Raw genomic sequence first — 20,258 nt, 5'->3', positions numbered from 1 at the left:
TGACTTAAGAAACAGAACACAGGTGAGTGAACATTGTAGATATTCCGAGACAGTAAAAATATTCACCAAGAAAACGCTAACACGGGCGAACCAAGACTCCCCCCCCCTTTGCAGGAGGGACGATGGTGTCACTCTTCAAGCCGCCCACAACTTGCCCAGACAAAACCCAAGCCAGTCGCAGTCTGCATGTTTTTTGGGGTGGGATTCGTTCTTTGCTCCTGCTCAGCCTTGCAAAGCAAATCCCAGGTCCCCCACAAAAATCTCTGCCAAACAACAATTGGTTACTATCGCTTTTTTATTAAAACAATAATTATTTTTCACATTGGGTTTTCCGGTTCTAGCAACAGCCAGGCTTTGCCAAGAGAGCAAGCTGCCCCGGCGGGGCTCAGGATCCCCGAGCCCTGGGGGCGGAGAGGGGCCGGAGGGAGCCAAGAGGGGCCTGGCTCACCAGACAGCCCTCCGCGGCCGGTGCCACTTTGCAGCTGGCCTGACGTCTCCCTTTGTGCCGGATCTGCAGGGCCCACTTTCAGCCCCATCCCGGGGGACCCAGAGAGGGGACCGGCAAAGCCCCACAGCTGTTGTGGGGAAAGAGCGAACCCAGCATTGTCCCAAACAGTTCCACAGGCCGCCCAGGCGCACACACTCATCCACCGCCCTCCCCAGCGCTCCAATAAATAAAAAAACATTGTGCTTGCTAAGCCGAAAAGAAACCGATGCAATCTTTGTCTAAAACCTTCCTCTTTCTCAAAATATGATTTACACTTGCTCCGTGCTGAGAAGCTGCCTGGGAAGGGAGCCATCCTGGCCCTGGCCCCAAAGGTGTCCCCTCCTCTTCAGTTGGGGGGGGGCCCTGCTAGTCTCTTGGTTTCTCTGAAGGTCAGTGCAAACAGCCGGGGAGGGGGAAGGGCAAGTTGCCGTGGAGGGAGGGGGGTGCACCAGGTTTCTCTAACTGCAACCCCACCTTGCACTTCAGACTACAGTTCCCATCTTCCCCAGCCACCTGCTGGAGCATCACAAGTTGGAGTCCCACATATCTGAGGCAATTCCAGGTGCCGGAGAAGAACCCCTTGGCTTCTCTTGGTGAAGTGGCAACTGTACGGATCCACTGGCTCACTGGGACCGCTTCAGGAGCCTCTGTGCCTGCAAGCAGGAGAGCCGAGCTCGAAAGGCCCTCGCGATCCCACCAGAGGCTTCTGGGTAATGCCATGCCGGATTAGGGCACAAGCGGAGGCGTGGAAAGCTCCCACCCCACACCTGAGCGGGGAGGAGGCTCCTGGGAGGCCTCTGCGCTTGCGATGCTTTCGGCCCAGTCGCGCTACTTGATGCCTTAAAAAGTAGATCCGGAAGCAAAAAGCCTGGTTAGAGGAAATGGGCACGGTCCCTGGGGGGGGGTGTCTGGCTCCCTTTTGAACCGGGGGCCCAGAGGCCCAGCCCTTTCCAAGCCTGCAGGCAGCCGCCCCGGGGCTTTGGCCCCTGGGCTGAGGGAGAGACGGGGGAGAGGAGGGAGGGACGTCCTGGGAGGGATCAAGAAGCCCCTGGACGCAATCCCGAGGTTTGTTCCAGGAGGATCCCCTCCCCTTGGCATCACATGCTTCCCTTGCCAGAAAGGCCGATGCCGCTCAGCCACCCTCCGCAGTCGGATCCAGCACAGCCCGGCAGAAGAGGCAGCGAGGCCCAACAGCACGCAGTCTCTCCGGGGACGAATGCCCCAAACTGTGGGGTCCAAATGGGGCGTGGAGGTAGCTGCTCCTCTGCATAAACGACCCTCCCCAAGTCTTCTCACGCAGCCGGATTGGACCACGTCTGGTCCTTGGCCATCTGTGAAACGACACGAGGCCAGCTCCATCCTGGGGGCCACCCAGGTCGAAGGCTCAGGCAGTGCCTCTTCTCGCCGCCTCCGGGACGTCCCGCTCACTCGCTGGGCAGCGAGGCCGAGGATGGCAGCCACCAGGCGGGAAGGGGCGGGGGGCTGCACAGCCGTTCTCAGCAGAGGGTGTCCGTGTTGAAGGAGAGCTGAGCCTGGGGCGAGGGGGCGGGAGGAAAGAGCGAAGGTAACGGGCGCTGCCCTGGGGAGGTTGCCGTTCCCACAGGCCTCCTGACCCTCCTCTCTGCCCCGGCCTGGCTCACCCTCTCCTCCTCAAAGCTGATCAGCCCCTCGTCGTCCGTGTCCAGGTCCTCGGGCTCCTCCACCACCATGGAGTGCAGCTCGGTCGGGGCCCCGCGGGGCCGCAGGAGGCCCAGCAGGCACTGCAGGGGGGACTCCATCGAGCAGGGAAGGAGGCTCTCCTGCTGCTCCAGGTTGTCGCTCTGCTTCTTGGCAAAATTCACAAACACCTGCAAAGGAGGCTGCCAAGTCAGGCTGGACCCCGTGCCGGAGATGGTGCTGGACCCCCCTCCCCGGCCAGGGATTGGGGTGGCGGGGACAGGAAGGGGAACTCTGGATGGGCGTTCCCATTCTGCTCCGCCAGCTGGTGAGGCTGCCCTGCCACTGCAGCGAGCACAGGGCTGGCCGGGCCCACTCCTCGGACAGAAGCGGGCGGCCAAAGGGAAAGCGGGGACCCCGGTGGCCCCTCACGTTGTCCAGCGTGGTCTGGCTGACGGAGTAGTCCTCAATGCCCAGGATGTCCACCACCTGCTCCATCTTGCTGAAGACCTGGGCCAGCGAGATGTGCTCCGACTTCAGCTGGTACTGGACCTTGGTGTGGTGCCTCTCCTGGGGGAGGGGAGGGAAAGGCAGGGAAGGTTAGTGCCTCCTCCTCCTCCCACAAGATGAAGCCCCTCCTTTGTCCCCCCAGGAATTGCCCAAACCTTGAGGACGGCCTCCGGGAAGTTCCGGCTGAAGAAATGAGCCACCTCCTTCACATTCAGGCTGGACTTGGTCCTGACGGTGATCATGTAGCCGTCTCCAAACCTGTCCGGGAACATGGGGGGGGGAAAGGGGGCTTCTCTGCAAGAGCCGCCCTCCTGGCCAGGTACGGGATGGGGCAGATGTGCAGGGGGGGAGGACCCTCCTCCAAATGGGCCCAAAGGCACTTCCTCCCGGACCAGGGCCCTCGGCTCTGCTCCACACCTGGGCGTTGCCCCCAGGCCAGGATGGAGACCAAGGAAGAAGCTGCAGTGAGGTGCCCATGCTCTGCCCACCCAGCGCCCTTGGCTCACCGGTTCTTGAGGTGCTGGATGCTGCCCAGACACTTGAGCCGCCCGTTCACCATGATGGCCAGCCGCGTGCAGAGCGCCTCGCACTCCTCCATGCTGAGAGAAGAGGAGTGCAGCTGAAAGGAAGGGCGGGGGGACGGCTCTCCCCCACCTCTTGGCCACCCTGCGGCTGCAGCCCGACCCAACCCACCCCTTTCCCTGGCATCTCAGGAAGCCCCGGACGCCTCCGTGCCCAGCCTACCTGTGCGAGGTCAGAACCACGGAGCGGCCCGTCTTGATGATGTCCAGGATGAGGTTCCAGAGGAAGCGCCGAGCCTTCGGGTCCATGCCGGTGGTGGGCTCGTCCTGTGGCGATGGAGGGGACCAGGGGACAGAGTTGGGCCCAGGCCAGCTGAGCCTCCCTTGCTCGGCACCATCCCGGGGAGGCTCCCGAGGCTGGGTTGGCATCCCGGGGTGGCATCAGAGCAGCAGAGCACAGGAGCGAAGCCTCAGCCGCCACCCTCGGCCGAGTCTCTGCCCACGTTCGCTCCTCACCAGGAAAATGAAGGTAGGGTAGCCGATCAGCGCGATGGCGGTGGACAGCTTCCTCTTGTTGCCGCCGCTGAAGGTGCTGGCAGGCTTGTTGGCATATTTTGTCAGCTCCAGTTTCTGCATCGCCCACTTGACCACCTGGGCCGCAAAGGAAGAGGGGTCTCACGCCCACAAAGAACAACCCAACAAAGAACACCCACTGTGGCCGGCCAGATGTTCCAGGGACCACCACAGCTCCTGCAGAGGGAGTTGCCCTTAGCCCCTTCTGTCCTGTGGGGGTGAGTTCCGCCGACTCAGTCTACATGGGAGAAGCAGCAGCTGCCTTCTCCTTCTTAAGGAAAGCCCGGGAGACGGGCAGGGGGGGGGGGACTGTCTGTCTCAGCCACCTCCTTCAGCCCCCCCTCACCCGCTCCTCATCCTTCCACGGGATGCCGCGCAGGCGCGTGTAGAGCTCCAGGTGCTCCTGGGCCGTCAGCTCGTCAAAGAGGGCGTCGAACTGCGGACAGTAGCCCAGACTCTGCTGGACCTGCAGAAGCTCCTTCAGGATGCTGTGGAAACCGAGAGTCAGGCTGGGCACAAGGCGAGGAGGGGCCCCCCAGAAGCCCCCCCCGAGAAAGGTTGTTGGGAAGGAAAGGGGGTTCAGCAGCCCAGCCCCATTCAAAGGGAAATGGGACCCATTGCTCCAAGCAAGCAGCAATGAAAAATGAGGCAGAGAACAAATGGATTTAGGGAAAAATTGCAAGAAGGTAAGATCGGCTAGCAGGAAATCATATCCTCCTCTTCACGTTGCTTTCCTGCAACGAGTAAATCAGAACAGTATTGCCTGCCCATGGAGGCTCCATTGGCCAGTGCATTCACGCTTCTTGTTTCTTGCTCTGGGTGCAAATGACTCCATTTTAAGTCTGGGATAGTAAATTCCCAGGATATTCGAGGGAAAAGAAGGGAATTAAAAAAAATCAGCTGTGGATGCAGCACCTACATTCCCGGGGAGCCCGAGGGACCCTCCAGCCCCCACCTCTGCACGCCAGACACACCTGTGCCCGTTGATGAAGGCCTCGCCGTTGGTGGTGGTCTCGTCCCCCGTCAGCATCTTGAAGGTGGTGGTTTTCCCTGCCCCGTTGACGCCCAACAAGCCGAAGCACTCCCCCGGCCGGACGCCCATGCACAGCCGGTCCACGGCCAGGATGCGGCCGATTTTGCGGGATTTGTACACCTGGTGCCACAGGAAAAAGCCTCCGTGAGAAAAGAGCCTCTCCTCAGCCTCGCGGCCTGAGGCGTTTCTACCTGCAGGAGACACCCTCCCAACCCTCTCCTGGTTCAGGGTTCAGATCTTGCTCCCGTTGAGCCCCCTGCTCCAGCCGAGCCTGCCTCGAATGGACACCCCCCACCGCCACCCACACACACACACACACACACACGCACCTTGGTGAGGTTCTCAACCTTGAGCATGTCGTTGTCGGCATCCCCACGCAGAACTCGCTGCCGCTCGGTGGCCACGTCCACGTCATCCTCAATGGGTTTGGTGGAGACGGGAAAACGCCTGGGGTGGGGTGCAGAGGAGTTGCTTCTTCAGTGGCAGACTCAGCCCAGCGGCCTTATGTCTGTATTTCCCTGCCCAGCAGAGATTGGCAGGGCTGCAATTCCAAGCTGCCCAGCTGAGACAGGAAGGAAACTTCCCAGAAATCCCCTTTCTGGGCACGCACACACACACACACACACACGTGTGCATTGGCACACTTACTGCGGTTTTCGGAGAAAGTTGTACTGGCACATAATGGTGATGAAAAAGCCGACAAATCCTTCCACCGTCATGGCAACTAAAGCCCTGGTCACGATGTCCCACTCAAAGGGAGACTTAATCTTGTCAAATTGCCCTACAGGAACAGAGGCACAAATGGGGGTGACAGGCCCCAACCCCCCCCCCCCCGTGGGGGCTTCTTTGGTTGGGTGGGGGAATTCGGCTCAGGGCCTCTGCTTCCCAGAGCTATTTTTCCAGTGAAACACAAAAGCCCCCAAGATGCCTTTTTCTTCTAACAAGCATTCTCCCGCTAACTGTAAGAGGTGCAGAGGAGAGAAGACCAGGATCTCCTGCTGGTAATCTAAGGCAAGCCGACACTAAGCAAGCCAGGATTAAGAAACCACTCTGCACACGTTCAAAGCTTGCAACGTTATAGGAATACAATTGTGGCACAGAAAACAGGAAGGGGAAATCACGAGGCTAAAGCCAAGAGCAAATTCACACCTGCTTTGAACAGTGAGATGGGCAATGTACAAATTTAATAAACAAATAAAAAAAATACTTTACCGATCTTTGCATAGTATTCGTTGATGTACTCGTTGTAAGCCATCTCCATGAGTCCGTGGCCCAGATTGTAATTGGGGAAAATCAGGAAACAGCTTTTCAAATAGCTGTTTACCATTTTCAGGTCCTACAGAGGAAAAGGCACTAAGGGTGGGCTGCAGCAGTAGCAGCTCAGCCCCCACCCCAGCCCCCCCAAATTTTGGGGCTGCTCTGCTTCTGTGCGTGGAACGAGAAGCATCTCCACCACTCTCGTCATTTTGGAAGAAAAAGATCCCCTGGGGGCAGAGACTGTCCCCATTTGGGGGGAAGGGGTTACATCAGTCATTCACTGATTTTTTAAAAATCCTGACTTCGGCCTCCTGCTGACACCCACCTTGTCGTGCTCAAAGAGCTGCAGGAGGAAAGTGGCCACGGTGGCCGTGATGCCGATGAAGAGGTTGATGACGATGAGGAAGACGTAGGCTGAGCTGGGCACCTCGAACCAGAAGGAGGCTGGGTACATGATGGGCGTCATGGACCACCTGGGGGAAGGGCGCAAAGATCTTCCCATCCGGCTCCTTCCTCCAGAAGGTAGACCTCCTCTCACGCTGGAGGTTCTATTCCTAACCCTTGCGGCGGCCTCCAGGGAAGACCCTCACTCCGTGAGACTCACGTTTGCCCAAACTGAGCCTTGTCTCAGGCTGAGACGCCCCCCCAGGTGAGTCAGGGGAGCCCCCCCAGCAGGGCCACGATCGCTCCCCCCTCAGCTGCCCCTCACCCGTAGAGCAGGAAGAGGGCCAGCACTGCAGGGAAGTTGGTGCGGGAGGTATAAGCAGGCAGGTCAAAGACGACGAGAATAATGATGCAGCAAGTGGCCGGCACCAGGTAGTTGAGCTGGAGGGGTGGGGGAGAAGCTCAGCATGGCGCTGCTCCCCCTGCCCCCAAGGTCACCCTCCCCACCCCCAATGGCTTGGGGGCCCCAAACACACACCCCCCGCCAGCCTACCATGTCCCAGACGTAGTTGGCCAGCCAGTAGATGACGGGGTCACAACCGCTGACAAACTGCAGGTGCTTGGCTTTCGTGGACTTCTCGGACACCAGGAAGACGACGAAGCTGGCCGGCACGAAGGACATGGCCACGATAATGAAGATGGCAATGACCACGTCGGTGCCTTGCAGGCTGAGTGGAGGGGGAGAGGTTGGCGAGCCCGTAAATGTTCCTTGCTTCGGGGTTATCCCGCCCCCCCTTGCGGAACCCGGCCCTGCTTGCCCCAAAGCTTTGACGATGCCCCTGCGAGGTGGGGATGGTTTCCCCGCTGAGCTGCACGAGGGCCCTGGGCCTTTCAAGAGAGGCCCTCGCCTCCCTGCCCCAACAGCAGCTTTGATCATTTGCCAGAGGGGACAGGTGGGATACAAGCCAAACTCACCCCCCCCAAGTCATAAAAGCATCCCGAAAAGCAGTGCAGAAACAAGCCAGCAAGATAAATAAGCCAGTAAATAAATCCATACGACACCTACAGGTAATCCAGAGAAAGGCTGGCACTGGTCTTGTTCATGGGATGGTTGGTCAGGGTGATGCCTGGGGGGCAGAGAAAGGCCTGAGAGATATCCCTCTGCCTGCCCCCCCACGCCCATCTTCTCCCCCTCCAGATTCCCTCCACCTGATCCCCCCTCCTTCTCCTCTCTCACCTCATCCCAGGTGGCTGCCCACACACAAGGGCAGAGCCTCTCTATGCCAGCTGGTCGAGTGCCGTTGCTTCCCCACTTCTGCCCAGCATGCTCCCCACCCACCCCTGCTCACCATAGGCTGCACGGTTGCCCCTGCTGCTGGGCAGGTTGGCACGGAGGATGGCATTGTTGAGGGCGTTGAGGTAGGTGGGCATGCTGTGGTATCCTTTGTTGTTGTAGTACACCTAGGGAGGGAGCGCAGGGGCTGGAGCTTGGCCCAGGCTGCTCCACGAGCACAGGGGGCTTGGGGAGGGCGGCGGGCACAGAGGACCCCGGGGGGGGGCAGAGGAAACAGCCCCTGGCAGCTGGGATAGGAACTCCCGTTCAAGCCCATCCGGATGGGGCTTCTGGGCTGCAAAGGCATAAGTGAGCCCTTACCTGGGCAGTGCTGCGGACAGCAATTTTCCGGAGCATGGGGGGCGCGCTGGCCCCAAAAGAGGCCGGGATGGTTTTCTGGATGTTGCCGAAGGTCAGCGCTCCGTACCTGGGACAGGAAAGCAGCAGCCACATTCACTAACAGACACCTGCCGGAGCTCTTCCTCAAAGGGAGGGGGCACCCCCATCCCCTCCGTGTACGCCCGTGCACGCGCACACACACACACACACACACCTGTGCAGCCGAAAGCGGTCCGATGTGTAGAGCAGATACTCGGAGACGTTGCGCCCCGTGATGTCCACCAGTATGTCCCCCGTTACCACCTTCATCTGGGGAGGGTGTCCCCCCACCCCGCTGGGGCAGGAGAAGCCAGTGCCCTGCATGGAGCAGGTGCACCGGATGGGCTCGTGGACGATGCCAGGCTGGGCCGGGGTGGAGGTGACTGTCTCTGGCAGGGAGAAAACCAACAGCTGCCTCACTCTCCGAGGAAGCCCAAAAATAAAAGCAGCTTGAAGGACGAAGAGAGAGCCGGGGCAGCTAAGTCGGCGTTTCAGCCTCGGTGCCCCCCGAGCCTCTCCGAGTCCCGGAGCCCGTCCTGGGCGCCCCTCCCAGCCAAAGGAGAGAGGCGGCAGCGCCATTTTCAGGGCCTGCCTCTGGCCTCCCAGCAGCCCTCTGGAAGGAGCTTCCCAACTGGGGCCGCCCTCACCTTGGACGGTGGGCGGGAAGGTGGTGAAATTCCAGGCCCGCAGCAGGTCCTCGTCCAGAGAGAAGGGGTAGTTGGAGGGGGCCGGGGACGGAGGGGGGGGCACGAAGTTGGAGAGGGGCAGGCCCTGGGTGAAGGAGTCCAGGCACATGGCGTCGAAGTACTTGGCCGCCAACGTCTTGGACTCGTTGCTGTTGAGGTTAAGGGACTGGACCTGCTGATCCAGCGTGCTGTTGAAGGCCGACTTGAGCACGCAGGTGGCCCCGATGCCGGAGGGCAGGTAGAAGGTGCTGAGCAGCTGCTGGGCGCTGGCATCCGGCGATGGCTGGCTAAAAGCAGGAGGAGGAAGAGGAGAATTTTTCCAGCCCTCCAGTCCCAGGAACTTCCTGGCAGAGTTCTGGGGTCTGTTTTTGCTGCCCTGTCCTTTCATCCAGTGAGCAGATACACTGCCTTGACAACTGGGTGCTCCACTCTACTTGTCTAGGCTCCTGTTGCAAAGGATTGAAGAGCTGACCATATTTATTGCCCTGATCGCAAGCGGAGAAGCGCTTTGCCTGCTGTGCTCCCCACACGTGCAGGAATTAGGGGGGCTTCGGGGGTCAGTGTGACTGGGAGTGATGGGCGTTGTGTGGATTTATGGTGTCTGAAGGAGAAAAGCAGATATTTGTTCCAACCAAACCTTGAAAGGGTCCTCTCAGGGGAACGGTCACCAGGGCAGATCATGCCCCATCTCTCTTCTCTCCCCGTGAAATGGCGCGCCCTCAGCTTTACAGGTCCGAGACCCTCTCGGACCAGATCCTGGGAAGTGCCCTAGGCGTGGGGAGGGGGGAGAGGGCAAAGAGGGCCAGTCTCTTACTGGTTGCCACGTTCCTCGTTGGCGTAGGGGATGAAGTTGCCTCTGGGCTGAGTGTAATTGTGGTACTGGGAAGGCGAAAGGATGAGGGGAGGCAGGTCACCTGGAAAACAAGAGGGGGGCATAATAACCGGCTGTGGAAAGACACCCCCATTTCAGCACCAGAAAAGAGGGGCAGGGAGAGCTCAGATTTGAACACCCCCCCAGGGGCTCCATCATTTGATCAAAGCAAAAATGCCAGCGAGGTTCAAAAATGTCCCTTTACTGCAGAGAAGCCTTCCCCCTCTGGAGGGCCAGCCTTGCAGCCGTTGTCGGGGGGGGGCAGGGCAGGGATGCCCCCTACCTATTTCTGGGACAGAGAGGGCCACCGTCATGGCCACGCAGACGAAGAAGGCAGGCAGCAGGATCTGGGAGAAGATGGCCTTGCTGTTGCGTTTGGCACAATGGAAGCGCTTGACCAACAGCCCGTGAAACTGGCGCAGCTTCAGCCAGGAGCCCTGCAGCTTGGGGCTGCCTTGTCCGGCCAGGGACGCCTCTTCCAGCTCAGCCTCTGGCTCTGCACGAGGAGGGGAGAGACCTGACGGACGGAGCCCCCTTCCCGCTCTGTCCTACGCTGGCTGGGCCTGGAGACCTTCCGGATGGGGTCCCTGCCTCAGTTTCTCCTTCTGCCTCCTTCTTCTCCCCCCCCAAATGCCCGAGCACCAGGAGGCAGCACCCTTCCGCCCTCAACCCATGGCACACTTAGGTTTTCTGCCAACAGCCGTCGGGATGCTTACAAGCCCAGCCAATTAAATTATTATTGGGAACCAAGGGGTCTCCCCTCCTGCCCTCTCCACAAAGTCCCCACTTCCCTCAAGCTGCCTCCCCACAGCCTGACGTTTCCCGTGCTACCCACCTTGCAGGCTGCCATTATCGGGGTCTTGTGGTTTGTCAAACAAGGAGTAGTAATCCCCGTGGTACTCCGAATAAGCGCCTCTGTCCTCACCCCGTACAGAGCCGGCCGAGGAGGAGGAGGAGGAGGAACGCAAGGACGCCTGGGACTTGGCCAAGCCCGAGCAGCTCAGGAGGTTCCCCAGGTCCACCTCGGGCTTCGTCGGCCTTGCTGGCCTCGGGAGGGGGTGGCCATTGGCCTGGGCCTTGGGGCCGAGGTGGGGGCTGGGCAGTGGGAAAGCCTCTTTCTTGGACTCCTTGGTATCTGCAAAGGTTGGCAGGGGTGAGAACAGCTGCCGGGGGCTGCGGGAGACCCCCTGTGCTAGGGAGGCCTGCCCCCCCCCCCGTGGCGTACCCGCCTCGCTGTTCTCGAGGGATGCCTCTTCTTCCGAGACCTTTAGGAAGACCTCTTCCAGGGTGGTGTCCATCAGGCCGAAGCTGGTCAGCTCCAGCTCCTCCAGACTCTGCTCCAGGTGCTGCAGGAGCGAGCAGGAAGGAATTAGGGGGAGGCCCCTGCAGCCCCTTCACTTGGGGGCCGGGCTGCGAGAGGGCCCGGCAAGCCTCTTCCCTGGAAGAGCTCTCTGCAAGTTGCGTCTCGGTCAAGCAACCATCCTTCCAGGCTGGGCAGAAGGAGCTCTTTGTTCCACGCCCGAAGGAGCTGCAGATTTGTGGCTTTAAATCGGTTTCCCATTTTGAGGAGGAAAACGGGGGGGGGGGGGAGGAGGCTATGGGTGGATATCAACCCTGAGCTTCCAAGGCTCAGGGGTAGTCTACCTTAGCAACCAGAAGGGATGCTGTTATCAGCTCCGTCTGTGCTAATGACGGCACCCTCCAGAGTTTTTTCAGGGGCTTCTCTGAGATTTGAATTGCTTACAAGTCCCATGGAGGCCCACCTTCAAGAGGACTAGCTTCTTAAGAAGAACGACCCAGAGATCACCATCCAACTGCTTCAAAGCACCTCTCGTGTGTCTCCACCCCACCCCCCCAGGAAAGGAAGACGCCCCTCCCCAGCTGCCAGGGCTGCGGGTGAAGCCCCTGTGCCCACCTGGAAGAGCCGTTCGAAGCCGCCCTTCTTGACGGCCTCGCTGGGCAGGATGAAGGAGAGCTCCGTGTTGGTGTTGGAGATGAGGAGGCAGGAGGCCACGTGCTTCCGGATGAACTGGGTGACTCGCTCCTCGGAGCAGGGGCTGGTGGCCGAGGGGCAGGGGGTGCTGCGCAGGAGCCCCGTCTCTGGGGAGGGAGGAGAGAGTCAGCCAGGCCGCAGGGAAAGAGGGCGGAGGGACGTTGCCCAGAATTTGAAGCATTACCACCATAATAGCTGCAGAACTGGCTGATTTTAAAAGAAACCAGCAGTTTTGCAAAAAAGAGGCGGGGCTGCAAAGGGCCTGACAGCCAATTGAACCTCTCTGCTCAGAAGAAGTCTACCTGAGCACAAAAGGCCAAGGACGCCAGAGGACCAAGGCAGAGTCACGGCTGCCCCGGCTCAAAGCCTGAGGATTCAATCCTGCCCTGGACGCAGGAGGGCCGGGGTGGGGTGGGGGCACTGACCGGGGTTGGTCCGGGCGTCCGACTGCTTCTTGACCACCGTCAGCTTGTACCCGTCCCCGTAGGTGCTTTTCAGGAAGAAGGGTGACCCGCAGCACTTCAGCTTCCCGTGGGATATGATGGCGATGCGGTCGCCCAGCAGGTCAGCTTCGTCCATGTGGTGCGTGGAGAGGAGAATGGTCCTTCCTGGGTGGTGGCAGAAAGAGGGGAGGTGGGCCATGTGGGGGCTGAAGAGCCCGTCAAGGGGGGGGGAGACCGGGGACCCGATAGGCGCCACATCTGCACCCCAGGCAGGGAGCCGGGCAGACCCACCTTGCTTGTACTTGAGGATGAGGTCCCAGATGGCCCGGCGCGCATAGGGGTCGACGCCGGCTGTGGGCTCGTCCAGGATGACGGCCCGTGAGCCCCCCACGAAGGCGATGGCGACCGAGAGTTTCCTCTTCATCCCTCCGGACAGCATCTGCACCAGGAAGTGGCACTTGTGGGTCAGCTCCAGGTCTTCGACCATCCTGTGGGGGGGAAAGGCAGGTGGGCTCACTTGGGACCCCTCTGGGAAGACTCTCGCCCCGAAGCTGCTGGGGGAGGAGGGATCCGGATCTGAGCCCAACGCTCCCCCTGCCCAAGAGGCTGCGCAGCGCAGGAGGGAAGGGCACAGTGGGCCTGCTGGCTGGGGAGGATAACAGCCAGGATCCGAGACCGCCGGGGGTGCCACGGGGCGGGTCAGAGGAGGGTGACACCCACTTGGCCATCTCTCTGCAGATCTCCTCCCTGGCCATGCCCTTCAGCTGAGAGTAGAACCACAGGTGCTCCTCCACCGTCAGTTTGTCGAAGAGGACGTTGTGCTGCGGGCACATGCCCAGGTTCTTCCGGATCTGGTCCATCTCCGTCCGGATGTCGTGGCCGTAAATGGTGGCGGAGCCGGAGGTCGGGGGGAAGAGGCCCGTCAGGATGGACCTGCGTGGGGAGGAAGCAGTGCAGGGAGGGGGTCAGGCAGAGGCCCCCTCTCCCGGCCTCCCCCTGCCACCTGCGAGGGGGCACCTGCCACACTCACATGGTGGTCGTCTTGCCGGCACCGTTGTGGCCCAGAAAGGAGACCACCTGGTTCTCGTAGAGGTTGAGGCTCAGCTTGTTCAGTGCCATCTTTTGGTCTGTCTTGTAGATCTTGGTCAGTTTGTCCACACAGACCACCAGGGGCAGGTGGGTGGGCTCCTCCTCGATGCCCCGGCTCTCCTCTGCAGCGGGCAACAAAGAGCAGGGTCCTGCCTCTGCGGCGTCCGAAAAAAAAGCACAGCCTCTCCAGCCCCCCTGGCCAGATGCCCCCGTGCGAGTCTTCAGAAGACAGGCAAATGAAAGGGAGCGCTTTCCACGGAGCACACCACGCCCCGCGTTGGCTCTGCTCCCACCCAGCCCCTTACCCATCCTTCTGTTCTCCATGGCACACGCTTGGTCCTCCTCCGTGACGCTCAGGTGGGTCCTCTTTGACCAGGGCCACGACCAGTCCCAGGCCTCGGTGCGCCCATTTCCCAGCCAGTAGGACTTCTGCAGCGGAAAGTACCACGGCCGAGGGAGCCCGTACATTCCTGGGGGGAAAGCACCGGTTGGCACAGTGGAAGCCCTCCCGGGAGAGACTCCACCCTCCCCGCCAGCAGGGGCAGAGAAAGCAAGCAACCCCCCCCAAAACCCACCTGGGTGCACGGCTTCGATATACCACGTCAGCACCCCGTAGACCACGGCATCCACAATCAGCATCATCATGGAAAGGAGGAGGTTGAAGTCATCCCCTTCCACGGGGGACTGGCTGAAGGTGTGCCACTGGATGCCCACGCCCGACACCTCGTAGAGGGCAAAGTACTTTGAGCCCAGCCCAAAGGCCGTGGTGGACATCAGGGACTGGGGAGAAGCGGAGAGGGGGCAAGGGTGAAAAACTCCTCAAGGGCCTGAGAAGGATCTGGAAGCGCCTTGGTCACGCCCTCGCTGTGCTAGGCCAATGCCCCACCACGAGCAGCCCAGGCCCCCAGCCGGAAGAGGAGCCGTTGGCCCACAGGGACAGATCTCTCCTGCCACCCCACCTGCTCCTCTCCCGGGCACTCACAGCGATGCACTTCTCGAAGGCGGTGATCTTGTCGTGGGCCACCTCCTCCCGGATGGCCACATACATGTAGGGGACGTAGCTGAGGAAGTAGATGATCCCACCGCAGGCCGAGGCCAGCTTGGCCTTGGAATACAGCACGGAGACTAAGAAGCTGCGGGGAGGGAGGGGGAGAGGCCAGTGACAGGCCGCAGTTCTGCCGATGGGGCAACAAGGGGCTTAGCTAAGCAGGCTTCCCAAACCCATCGTCCTCAGCCAGGGGCTACGCTGAGGGAGAAGGTTGAGGCTGTTCTGCTCAGCAGGGCATCTCCAGGGGAGGCAGGAGACCACGTCTCCTTTTGCAAAGCATCGTAGTGTGGACCACAGGAGCCGCCAGGCCCTCCACCTGAAGGTCGAGGGTCCACCAGGCCACCGTCCCTCCCTCCTCACCAGAACATGATGGTGGCCACGGCGTAGACAGCCAGGAAGAGCCAGATGATGAACACGTCGCTGTGCATGAGGACCTTCCCGTATTTAAGAATGGCGGTCAGAGCAGTGACCGAGATGGACAGCTGGACGAAGCCTGTGATGAACCACGCCACCCAGTGGACGGCATTATTCAGCCCCATCATCTTCATCACCTGCGAGGCACGGCATAATAGCATCAGCCCCGGGATGAGTGCCTGTTTGCAGGCCAAAAGCTCTCACAAATTCTGAAATTCTGAATCTTCAGCACTGGGATGGGTGGGAGCTCAGCTGCCTTTTGCAAGGCAGAATTGCTCCGGACAGGGGGGCTTCTTGCGAGGGCCTCTCCCTGCAGCTGGCACCCCGGCCAGCTCTCCTCTCCCTTGGCAGGGATGCAGCCACCCGCCCGAAGGCAGGCTCGCCGGCTGGCTCTCTGCCCCGGCACTTCATCATGGGCTCATTCAGCAGGGCGGCCGAGGAACGCAGCCACGCCAGCGGCAGTGGGAAGGGAAGGCCTTCCCGGCACATAGGCAAAGAGGGAGATGCGCAGGGAACGCCACGGAAGGGAGGAGGCCGGCAGCGTCTGGCTAAGCCCTGGCTTTCCAGCCCAGCCTTCCGCTCACTTGGGAAAGATCCCAGCCCTCCTTCTTCGCCTGCCTCTGGGTCTCTCTCTGGCCTCCGCCTCCCTCCCCTCCCGTCCGGCAGCCTCGCCTCTTTCAGGTGATGCTCCTTCTCCGCCACGATGTGCTGGATCATCATGGCGACTGAGTAGACCCAGGAGATGACCATGCAGAGGGGCATCATGTGCTCGATCACAAACAGGAAGCTGGAGGAAGGGGAAAGGGGAGCCTCGTCCACAGCCCAGGAGCCCCCCAGAAAGGGAGGACTGGGTGGGCCAGGGGCCAGGCTGGCCGAGGCTCCTCTTTGAAGCACAGCCCTTCAGGCCTTGCCCTCCGGCTTTCCAGGGGGTGTTCTGCCTGCCTGCCATTCTCCCAGGGGGTGCCGCATCCCAAGGCAGGGAAGGGGACTCACTCATCACGGGTGTAACAGGGGTAGGGAAACATCTGCACGTAATTGCCAGGCTCCACCACATCACGGCCGACAAAGGTGTCGATAATGGCGCGCTCCATCATGTCTTTGGAAAGAGAGAAGCATTGAGGTTTATGCCGATGCTTCTCAGGGCATCTGTTCTTCTGGCTGTGAGGGCAGCGCCGTGGCCCCCAAACGTAACTCGCCTTCACAGCGCAGGGATAACAAGAACGAAGGGTCAGGAACTGTTACTGAAGTGTGCGCTTAATTAACTCACAACCGAAGGACACACCTTGGCAGAACTTGGGACAGGAAAAGGGACCATCTCTTCAGGCCCTGAAGAAGCCAGCTGGGCTTACCTTGGATCCAGACAAAGCCATACAGGAAGTAGAAATGGCCCCCGTTGTTCGGCCCGGGTCTCCAATACGCCCGCCGGATCTCATTGGTCCTCTCCGTGAAGCTGGAATTTTGGCGGATCTTGTACATGACGTGGGGAGGGAGGCTGCCATCCTTGTTGGTTTGGAAGATCACACCTTTGGGAGAAGAGGAGAAAGAAACCCGTCCAGAAGGGAGGCGACAGAAGTGCAAAAGGGGTGAGGTGTTGACCTGGGATGTGGCATTCAGCCAACAGGCCATCTTCTCTCAAGTAAACGTAGCCATAAATCCATATTTCCATCTCTCTACGGCACATACTACACTAGCCTTACGCATAGGAGCTCCGAGACACAACGTTCTGCAATCAGGAAGTCAACACACCAGTGTTTCTCAACCTTCTCATCTTTAAGACATGTGAACTTCGGTTCCCAGAATTCCCAGTCAGCAGGCTCAACCTCCCAGAATTCCGGGAGTTGACACCTGCACATCTTAATACTTGACAAGGTTGACACACTGCAATATATGGAATAAATAGGCTAGGAGCTGTCCACAGTGCTGAAGCCACTGGTGCCACTGTTCCTGTTCCACCAATCCTGGGGATTATGGGAGTTAGAAGGCCACCTCTGGAAACTCTTCCCCCCTGGCTACAGTGAGGCCAGTCCTGCCCAGAAGCCCCAGTACACGAGTGGAAGAGGGGAGGCCCATACTGGCAAAGACGGTGACGTTGTCTTGGTAGGCTTGGTTCAGAGTGTAGTTCACGATGCTCTCCTCATCCGGAAAGCCTTTGAAGATGTCCACGCTGACCTGGGGAAAGGCAAGTGCGAGTGAGACGCTTTGACTCCCCATAATTAGGGTCCCCTCGGGGGGAGGGCTGCATGTGGCAGCCCCAGTCCTGGGGGCCGTGACTGCCCCCCTAGAGCCAAGGAAGTCGAGGCAATCCCTGCCTCTGGGGAGAGAGACGCAGGCGCTCAGAAGACCCTGCACCCCCTGTGCCCAGCTTCTTCGAGAAAGGCCTGTTCTGGAAGTTTGTATTTTTAAGCCGTTTGAATCGTAAATCCTTTCTTGCTTTTTTAAACTGTGACTTTTTACAGAACGGCACCATGCCAAAAATATACTTTAAATCTTCAACGTATTTTTAAAAAGTCCTGCCACGCCCTTTCTTGACTTTCCAACCGTGAGATCTCCAAGGAGGAGCCCAGCTTGACCCCCCACTTTCTGGCCCGAGAGGAGGTCCGGCGAGACCCACCTTGGACATGAACTGGATCCAGCCACAGGCAGCGTTGTCGATGGTTTCCAGCTGCTGCAGAAGCGTGCTGGTGTTGGAGAGGGACAGGTTGCTCTCCATGAAGCCATGGAAGAGGGAGCTGTCAGACACATTCAGGATCTCGGGGTGCCTCTGAAGATCTTCCGCCATCTGGGGGGGGGCAAACAGAGCGGGCTGTAAGAGCTGGCAGCCCCTTCCTCTCTGGCTTCAGCTGAAATGGGCGGAATCCAGATTCCCTTTGCCAGCCCTCGTCCCTGCTGCCCAGGGTGGGGTGGGGGGCTCAAGCCAATGCCCCCCCTGTACCTGCTGGAGCCAGGTGATCCGCTGCTGCAACTTGCCCTCCTCCAAGAAGCCGCGGATCTCAGCAGAGATGTTCAGCCAGACTTGGGCGTAGCGCGTCACGTTCCCGACAAAGGCGAAGGTCTCGTTGGCCTGTAGTGCGGGGGGTGGGGGGTATTAAGCAGGAGACCTCAAGGACTTTGCAGGCGGGGTATTCAAGGGAAGGACAATTTCCTTTGGGTGCCGAGTCCCCCCGAACGAAAGTAAATCTCTCTGCAGCTCAGGGAAAGGCAGGGCAGCGGACGGCATCTGGAGCACAGGGAGGCTCCGCTAGCTGCGATTCTGTTTGTGCCACTTCTTGGCCGCTGGGCACAGCCTGCTGCCTCTCCAAAGGTCAATACACAAAAGTGGAGATGCCAAGCTGTGTGTGTTGCATTTGTGGCGAGGGCAGGAGGGATCCCTGGACGCATCAACTAAGCAAAACCCCGAACGCAGAAGCCGCCAGCTCCTGCACTCTGCCCACCTTCGAGATGACTCGGTCCGCCTGGGTGCCAACGGGTGAGTAGAGGATCTTGGGGTTGCTGGTCATGAGGTGCACCAGGAGGCCCAGGTTGCGCTGCTCTTTGCTGGTGAAGCCCAGGGAGCTCATGTTGCCCTGCCGGAGCGCCTCTGGCTCGATCGTCCTGGAAGGTCAGATGCTGAAGGTCACCAGCACGCCTGTGCCGCGGCTTCAAGGCCGCTGGGACACTGACCCCAAAGGAAAGGCTGAGCACCTGGCGCCCTCACCGGTTGTTCCCACAGAGGATGGGCTGCAGGCCGGCCCAGAGCTGCACGAACGCCGAGAACTGCCCCCGAGGGTCCTCAGCTGGGGGCTCGTTCTCCGCCCTGCCCTCCTCGGAGCTGGAATTGGTGCCGGAGGTGAAATTCACAGCAGAGCCGGTGCTGTTGGGGGCGATGCGGGGCGCTTTTGTGGCACAGGCCCCCTTGGGGAGGAGCTTAGCCAGAGAAGAGAGGATGTCCAGGTCCTTCAGCACCTTCTCCATTTCCATCAGGTCCTCCAGCAGGGCATGGAGGCGGCTCTGGGTCACGGTGTGGTTTGCCTCGTCCAGCTTCAGCTGCAGGGTGAAAGGTCTGGTTGCAGCCCGGGATGTCCTCCTCCTCCTCCTCCTCCTCCTCCTCCTCCTCCTCCTCCTCCTCCTCCTCCTCCTCCGGGGTGCCAGTGCTCTCGGCAGCCCGTGCCCATCCCCACCCTGCACCGGACGCGAAGGTGAGGAGGATGGCCTCGGGGCAGGAGGAGGATGGCCGAGGGTGGAGGAGCGCAGAAGAGCCTCCCCTGCCCACCTCACCTGTTCAACCACCTTGCCGGCTTCCAGCTGGTCCCTCATCTCCACGGCCAGCTGCCTGAAGTAGTCGTCCCGGAGGCCGGCGCTCCGGTTGCAGACAGCAGTGCGATAGGCCTGCAGGAGAGGCTGCTGGCTCTCCGGGATGACCAGGATATGTCTCAGCTCGTCCTGGCTCTGGTGACACGTCAGGTTTTCCAGCACACGGGGGGTGAAAAGGATGTCCTGGGGGCAGGGAAAGAAGCAATTGTGGTCACTGAAGGAACGGCCAGACGGCCCAGTTGGGACCCCCAGGTAAGCAGACCGGCTGTGATGGCACAGTGGGTTGTTGGGGCTGGGGGAGGCTGGTGGCTGCCCCCTCCCTGATCCCCCAGTGGGAGAGCTGGCTTCCTCCTGGCCCCCTCACCTCCACCTCCCTCACAAAGGTCTGCGGGCTATCGGAGCTGGGGGTCTCTGCCATGGGGCTGGCCAGACCCATGGCGTGGGAGAAGAGCCGGAGGATGGCCTTCCGCCGGGCGCCTTTTGGGGGGCGGCGCAGTGCTTGCTGGACCAGCCCATCTTCCATCATCTTCAGGTTGCCCAGGAAGCTTTTCTGTGGAGGGGAAGAGTGGAGAAGTGGACCTGGCGGATGCCCCTCAGGCTCTGCGGCTGCATCCCCCACTTCTCGGGGCATTTACACACCACCGTCCCTCTCCCTGCCTCGGTTACTGCAATGCTTCCCCCCCCCCCATAGTCTTTGAGAGACAGACTGGGATTTTGGACCAAACGGGAACAATCCATTGTCCCCCCCCCTTGAACCAGCCAGAGTCCATCCATCACCCCTTGTCCATCCTCCCTCTCCACTCCCCCACCTGTCATGGCCAGCAATGCCAAGCCTCACCTCCGGGTGGTGCCGCTTGTCCAGTGGGCCAAAGCCATCGGCAGAGCCGGGAGACATGCCAAAGACCAGCCGGTAGACCTACAGAGAGAACTCTCCATCTTTGACCCCCCTGGCAACTCCCTTCCCTCCCCTCCCCCCCCAAGCCTGAAGGCCAAGATTGTCCCGCCAGGTCTGTGCCTGCAGCTGACACCCTCCCCCCCCCGCTCCGCCTCTGCTCCTCCCCCACCAACCTCTCTCAGGTTGATGGTGGAGCCCGTGAGCAGCCCCGCCGTCTCGTTGGACAAGGAGAGGTTCTGCATGAGGAAGTGGTGAAGCTCCGTCTTGTCCTTGGCAATGGCGTCCAGGGAGAAGCCGGGGGCTGCCACGGAAGGAGGGAAAGGAGATAAATGGGGAGGGGGAGACAGGCAGGGAGTGCAGGCAGGGAGAGAGCCCCTCCCCAGACACAGCTGCACCC

The 20,258-nt window shown here is 60.4% G+C and overlaps 2 protein-coding genes across 3 annotated transcripts in view; one reads left to right on the top strand and one right to left on the bottom strand.

Moving 5' to 3' along the window:
* The window catches only part of LOC310647593 (uncharacterized protein), a 117,272-nt gene that overhangs the window by 35,499 nt on the left and 61,515 nt on the right, over positions 1 to 20,258 (top strand). The gene's annotated exons all lie outside the window — the stretch shown is intronic.
* The window catches only part of ABCA2 (ATP binding cassette subfamily A member 2), a 29,787-nt gene continuing 9,806 nt past the window's right edge, over positions 278 to 20,258 (bottom strand). For both annotated transcript variants that reach the window (XM_083375303.1, XM_083375304.1), the window contains exons 5-49: positions 20,035 to 20,162; positions 19,805 to 19,882; positions 19,331 to 19,516; positions 18,931 to 19,149; positions 18,371 to 18,699; positions 18,108 to 18,267; positions 17,609 to 17,737; positions 17,288 to 17,455; positions 16,749 to 16,845; positions 16,026 to 16,199; positions 15,670 to 15,772; positions 15,349 to 15,463; positions 14,623 to 14,813; positions 14,197 to 14,347; positions 13,790 to 13,994; positions 13,520 to 13,684; positions 13,156 to 13,336; positions 12,846 to 13,058; positions 12,417 to 12,613; positions 12,108 to 12,290; positions 11,605 to 11,789; positions 10,915 to 11,035; positions 10,525 to 10,824; positions 9,973 to 10,185; positions 9,633 to 9,732; positions 8,780 to 9,105; positions 8,308 to 8,521; positions 8,076 to 8,181; positions 7,771 to 7,882; positions 7,488 to 7,548; positions 6,975 to 7,149; positions 6,747 to 6,862; positions 6,363 to 6,510; positions 5,993 to 6,116; positions 5,429 to 5,561; positions 5,110 to 5,227; positions 4,722 to 4,900; positions 4,094 to 4,235; positions 3,691 to 3,825; positions 3,398 to 3,501; positions 3,160 to 3,252; positions 2,809 to 2,911; positions 2,576 to 2,713; positions 2,128 to 2,334; positions 278 to 2,019 (exon numbers count right to left, since the gene is read on the bottom strand). In XM_083375303.1, the coding sequence (XP_083231429.1) occupies positions 1,984 to 2,019; positions 2,128 to 2,334; positions 2,576 to 2,713; positions 2,809 to 2,911; positions 3,160 to 3,252; positions 3,398 to 3,501; positions 3,691 to 3,825; positions 4,094 to 4,235; positions 4,722 to 4,900; positions 5,110 to 5,227; positions 5,429 to 5,561; positions 5,993 to 6,116; positions 6,363 to 6,510; positions 6,747 to 6,862; positions 6,975 to 7,149; positions 7,488 to 7,548; positions 7,771 to 7,882; positions 8,076 to 8,181; positions 8,308 to 8,521; positions 8,780 to 9,105; positions 9,633 to 9,732; positions 9,973 to 10,185; positions 10,525 to 10,824; positions 10,915 to 11,035; positions 11,605 to 11,789; positions 12,108 to 12,290; positions 12,417 to 12,613; positions 12,846 to 13,058; positions 13,156 to 13,336; positions 13,520 to 13,684; positions 13,790 to 13,994; positions 14,197 to 14,347; positions 14,623 to 14,813; positions 15,349 to 15,463; positions 15,670 to 15,772; positions 16,026 to 16,199; positions 16,749 to 16,845; positions 17,288 to 17,455; positions 17,609 to 17,737; positions 18,108 to 18,267; positions 18,371 to 18,699; positions 18,931 to 19,149; positions 19,331 to 19,516; positions 19,805 to 19,882; positions 20,035 to 20,162 (7,061 nt within the window). In that variant the 3' untranslated portion in view covers positions 278 to 1,983. The remainder of the gene's footprint in view (positions 2,020 to 2,127; positions 2,335 to 2,575; positions 2,714 to 2,808; positions 2,912 to 3,159; positions 3,253 to 3,397; positions 3,502 to 3,690; positions 3,826 to 4,093; positions 4,236 to 4,721; positions 4,901 to 5,109; positions 5,228 to 5,428; positions 5,562 to 5,992; positions 6,117 to 6,362; positions 6,511 to 6,746; positions 6,863 to 6,974; positions 7,150 to 7,487; positions 7,549 to 7,770; positions 7,883 to 8,075; positions 8,182 to 8,307; positions 8,522 to 8,779; positions 9,106 to 9,632; positions 9,733 to 9,972; positions 10,186 to 10,524; positions 10,825 to 10,914; positions 11,036 to 11,604; positions 11,790 to 12,107; positions 12,291 to 12,416; positions 12,614 to 12,845; positions 13,059 to 13,155; positions 13,337 to 13,519; positions 13,685 to 13,789; positions 13,995 to 14,196; positions 14,348 to 14,622; positions 14,814 to 15,348; positions 15,464 to 15,669; positions 15,773 to 16,025; positions 16,200 to 16,748; positions 16,846 to 17,287; positions 17,456 to 17,608; positions 17,738 to 18,107; positions 18,268 to 18,370; positions 18,700 to 18,930; positions 19,150 to 19,330; positions 19,517 to 19,804; positions 19,883 to 20,034; positions 20,163 to 20,258) is intronic.

The sequence above is a fragment of the Vipera ursinii genome, assembly GCF_947247035.1.
Source record: "Vipera ursinii genome assembly, chromosome: 16".
Taxonomy (NCBI): domain Eukaryota; kingdom Metazoa; phylum Chordata; class Lepidosauria; order Squamata; family Viperidae; genus Vipera; species Vipera ursinii.
This window is presented reverse-complemented; position numbering and strand designations above follow the sequence as displayed.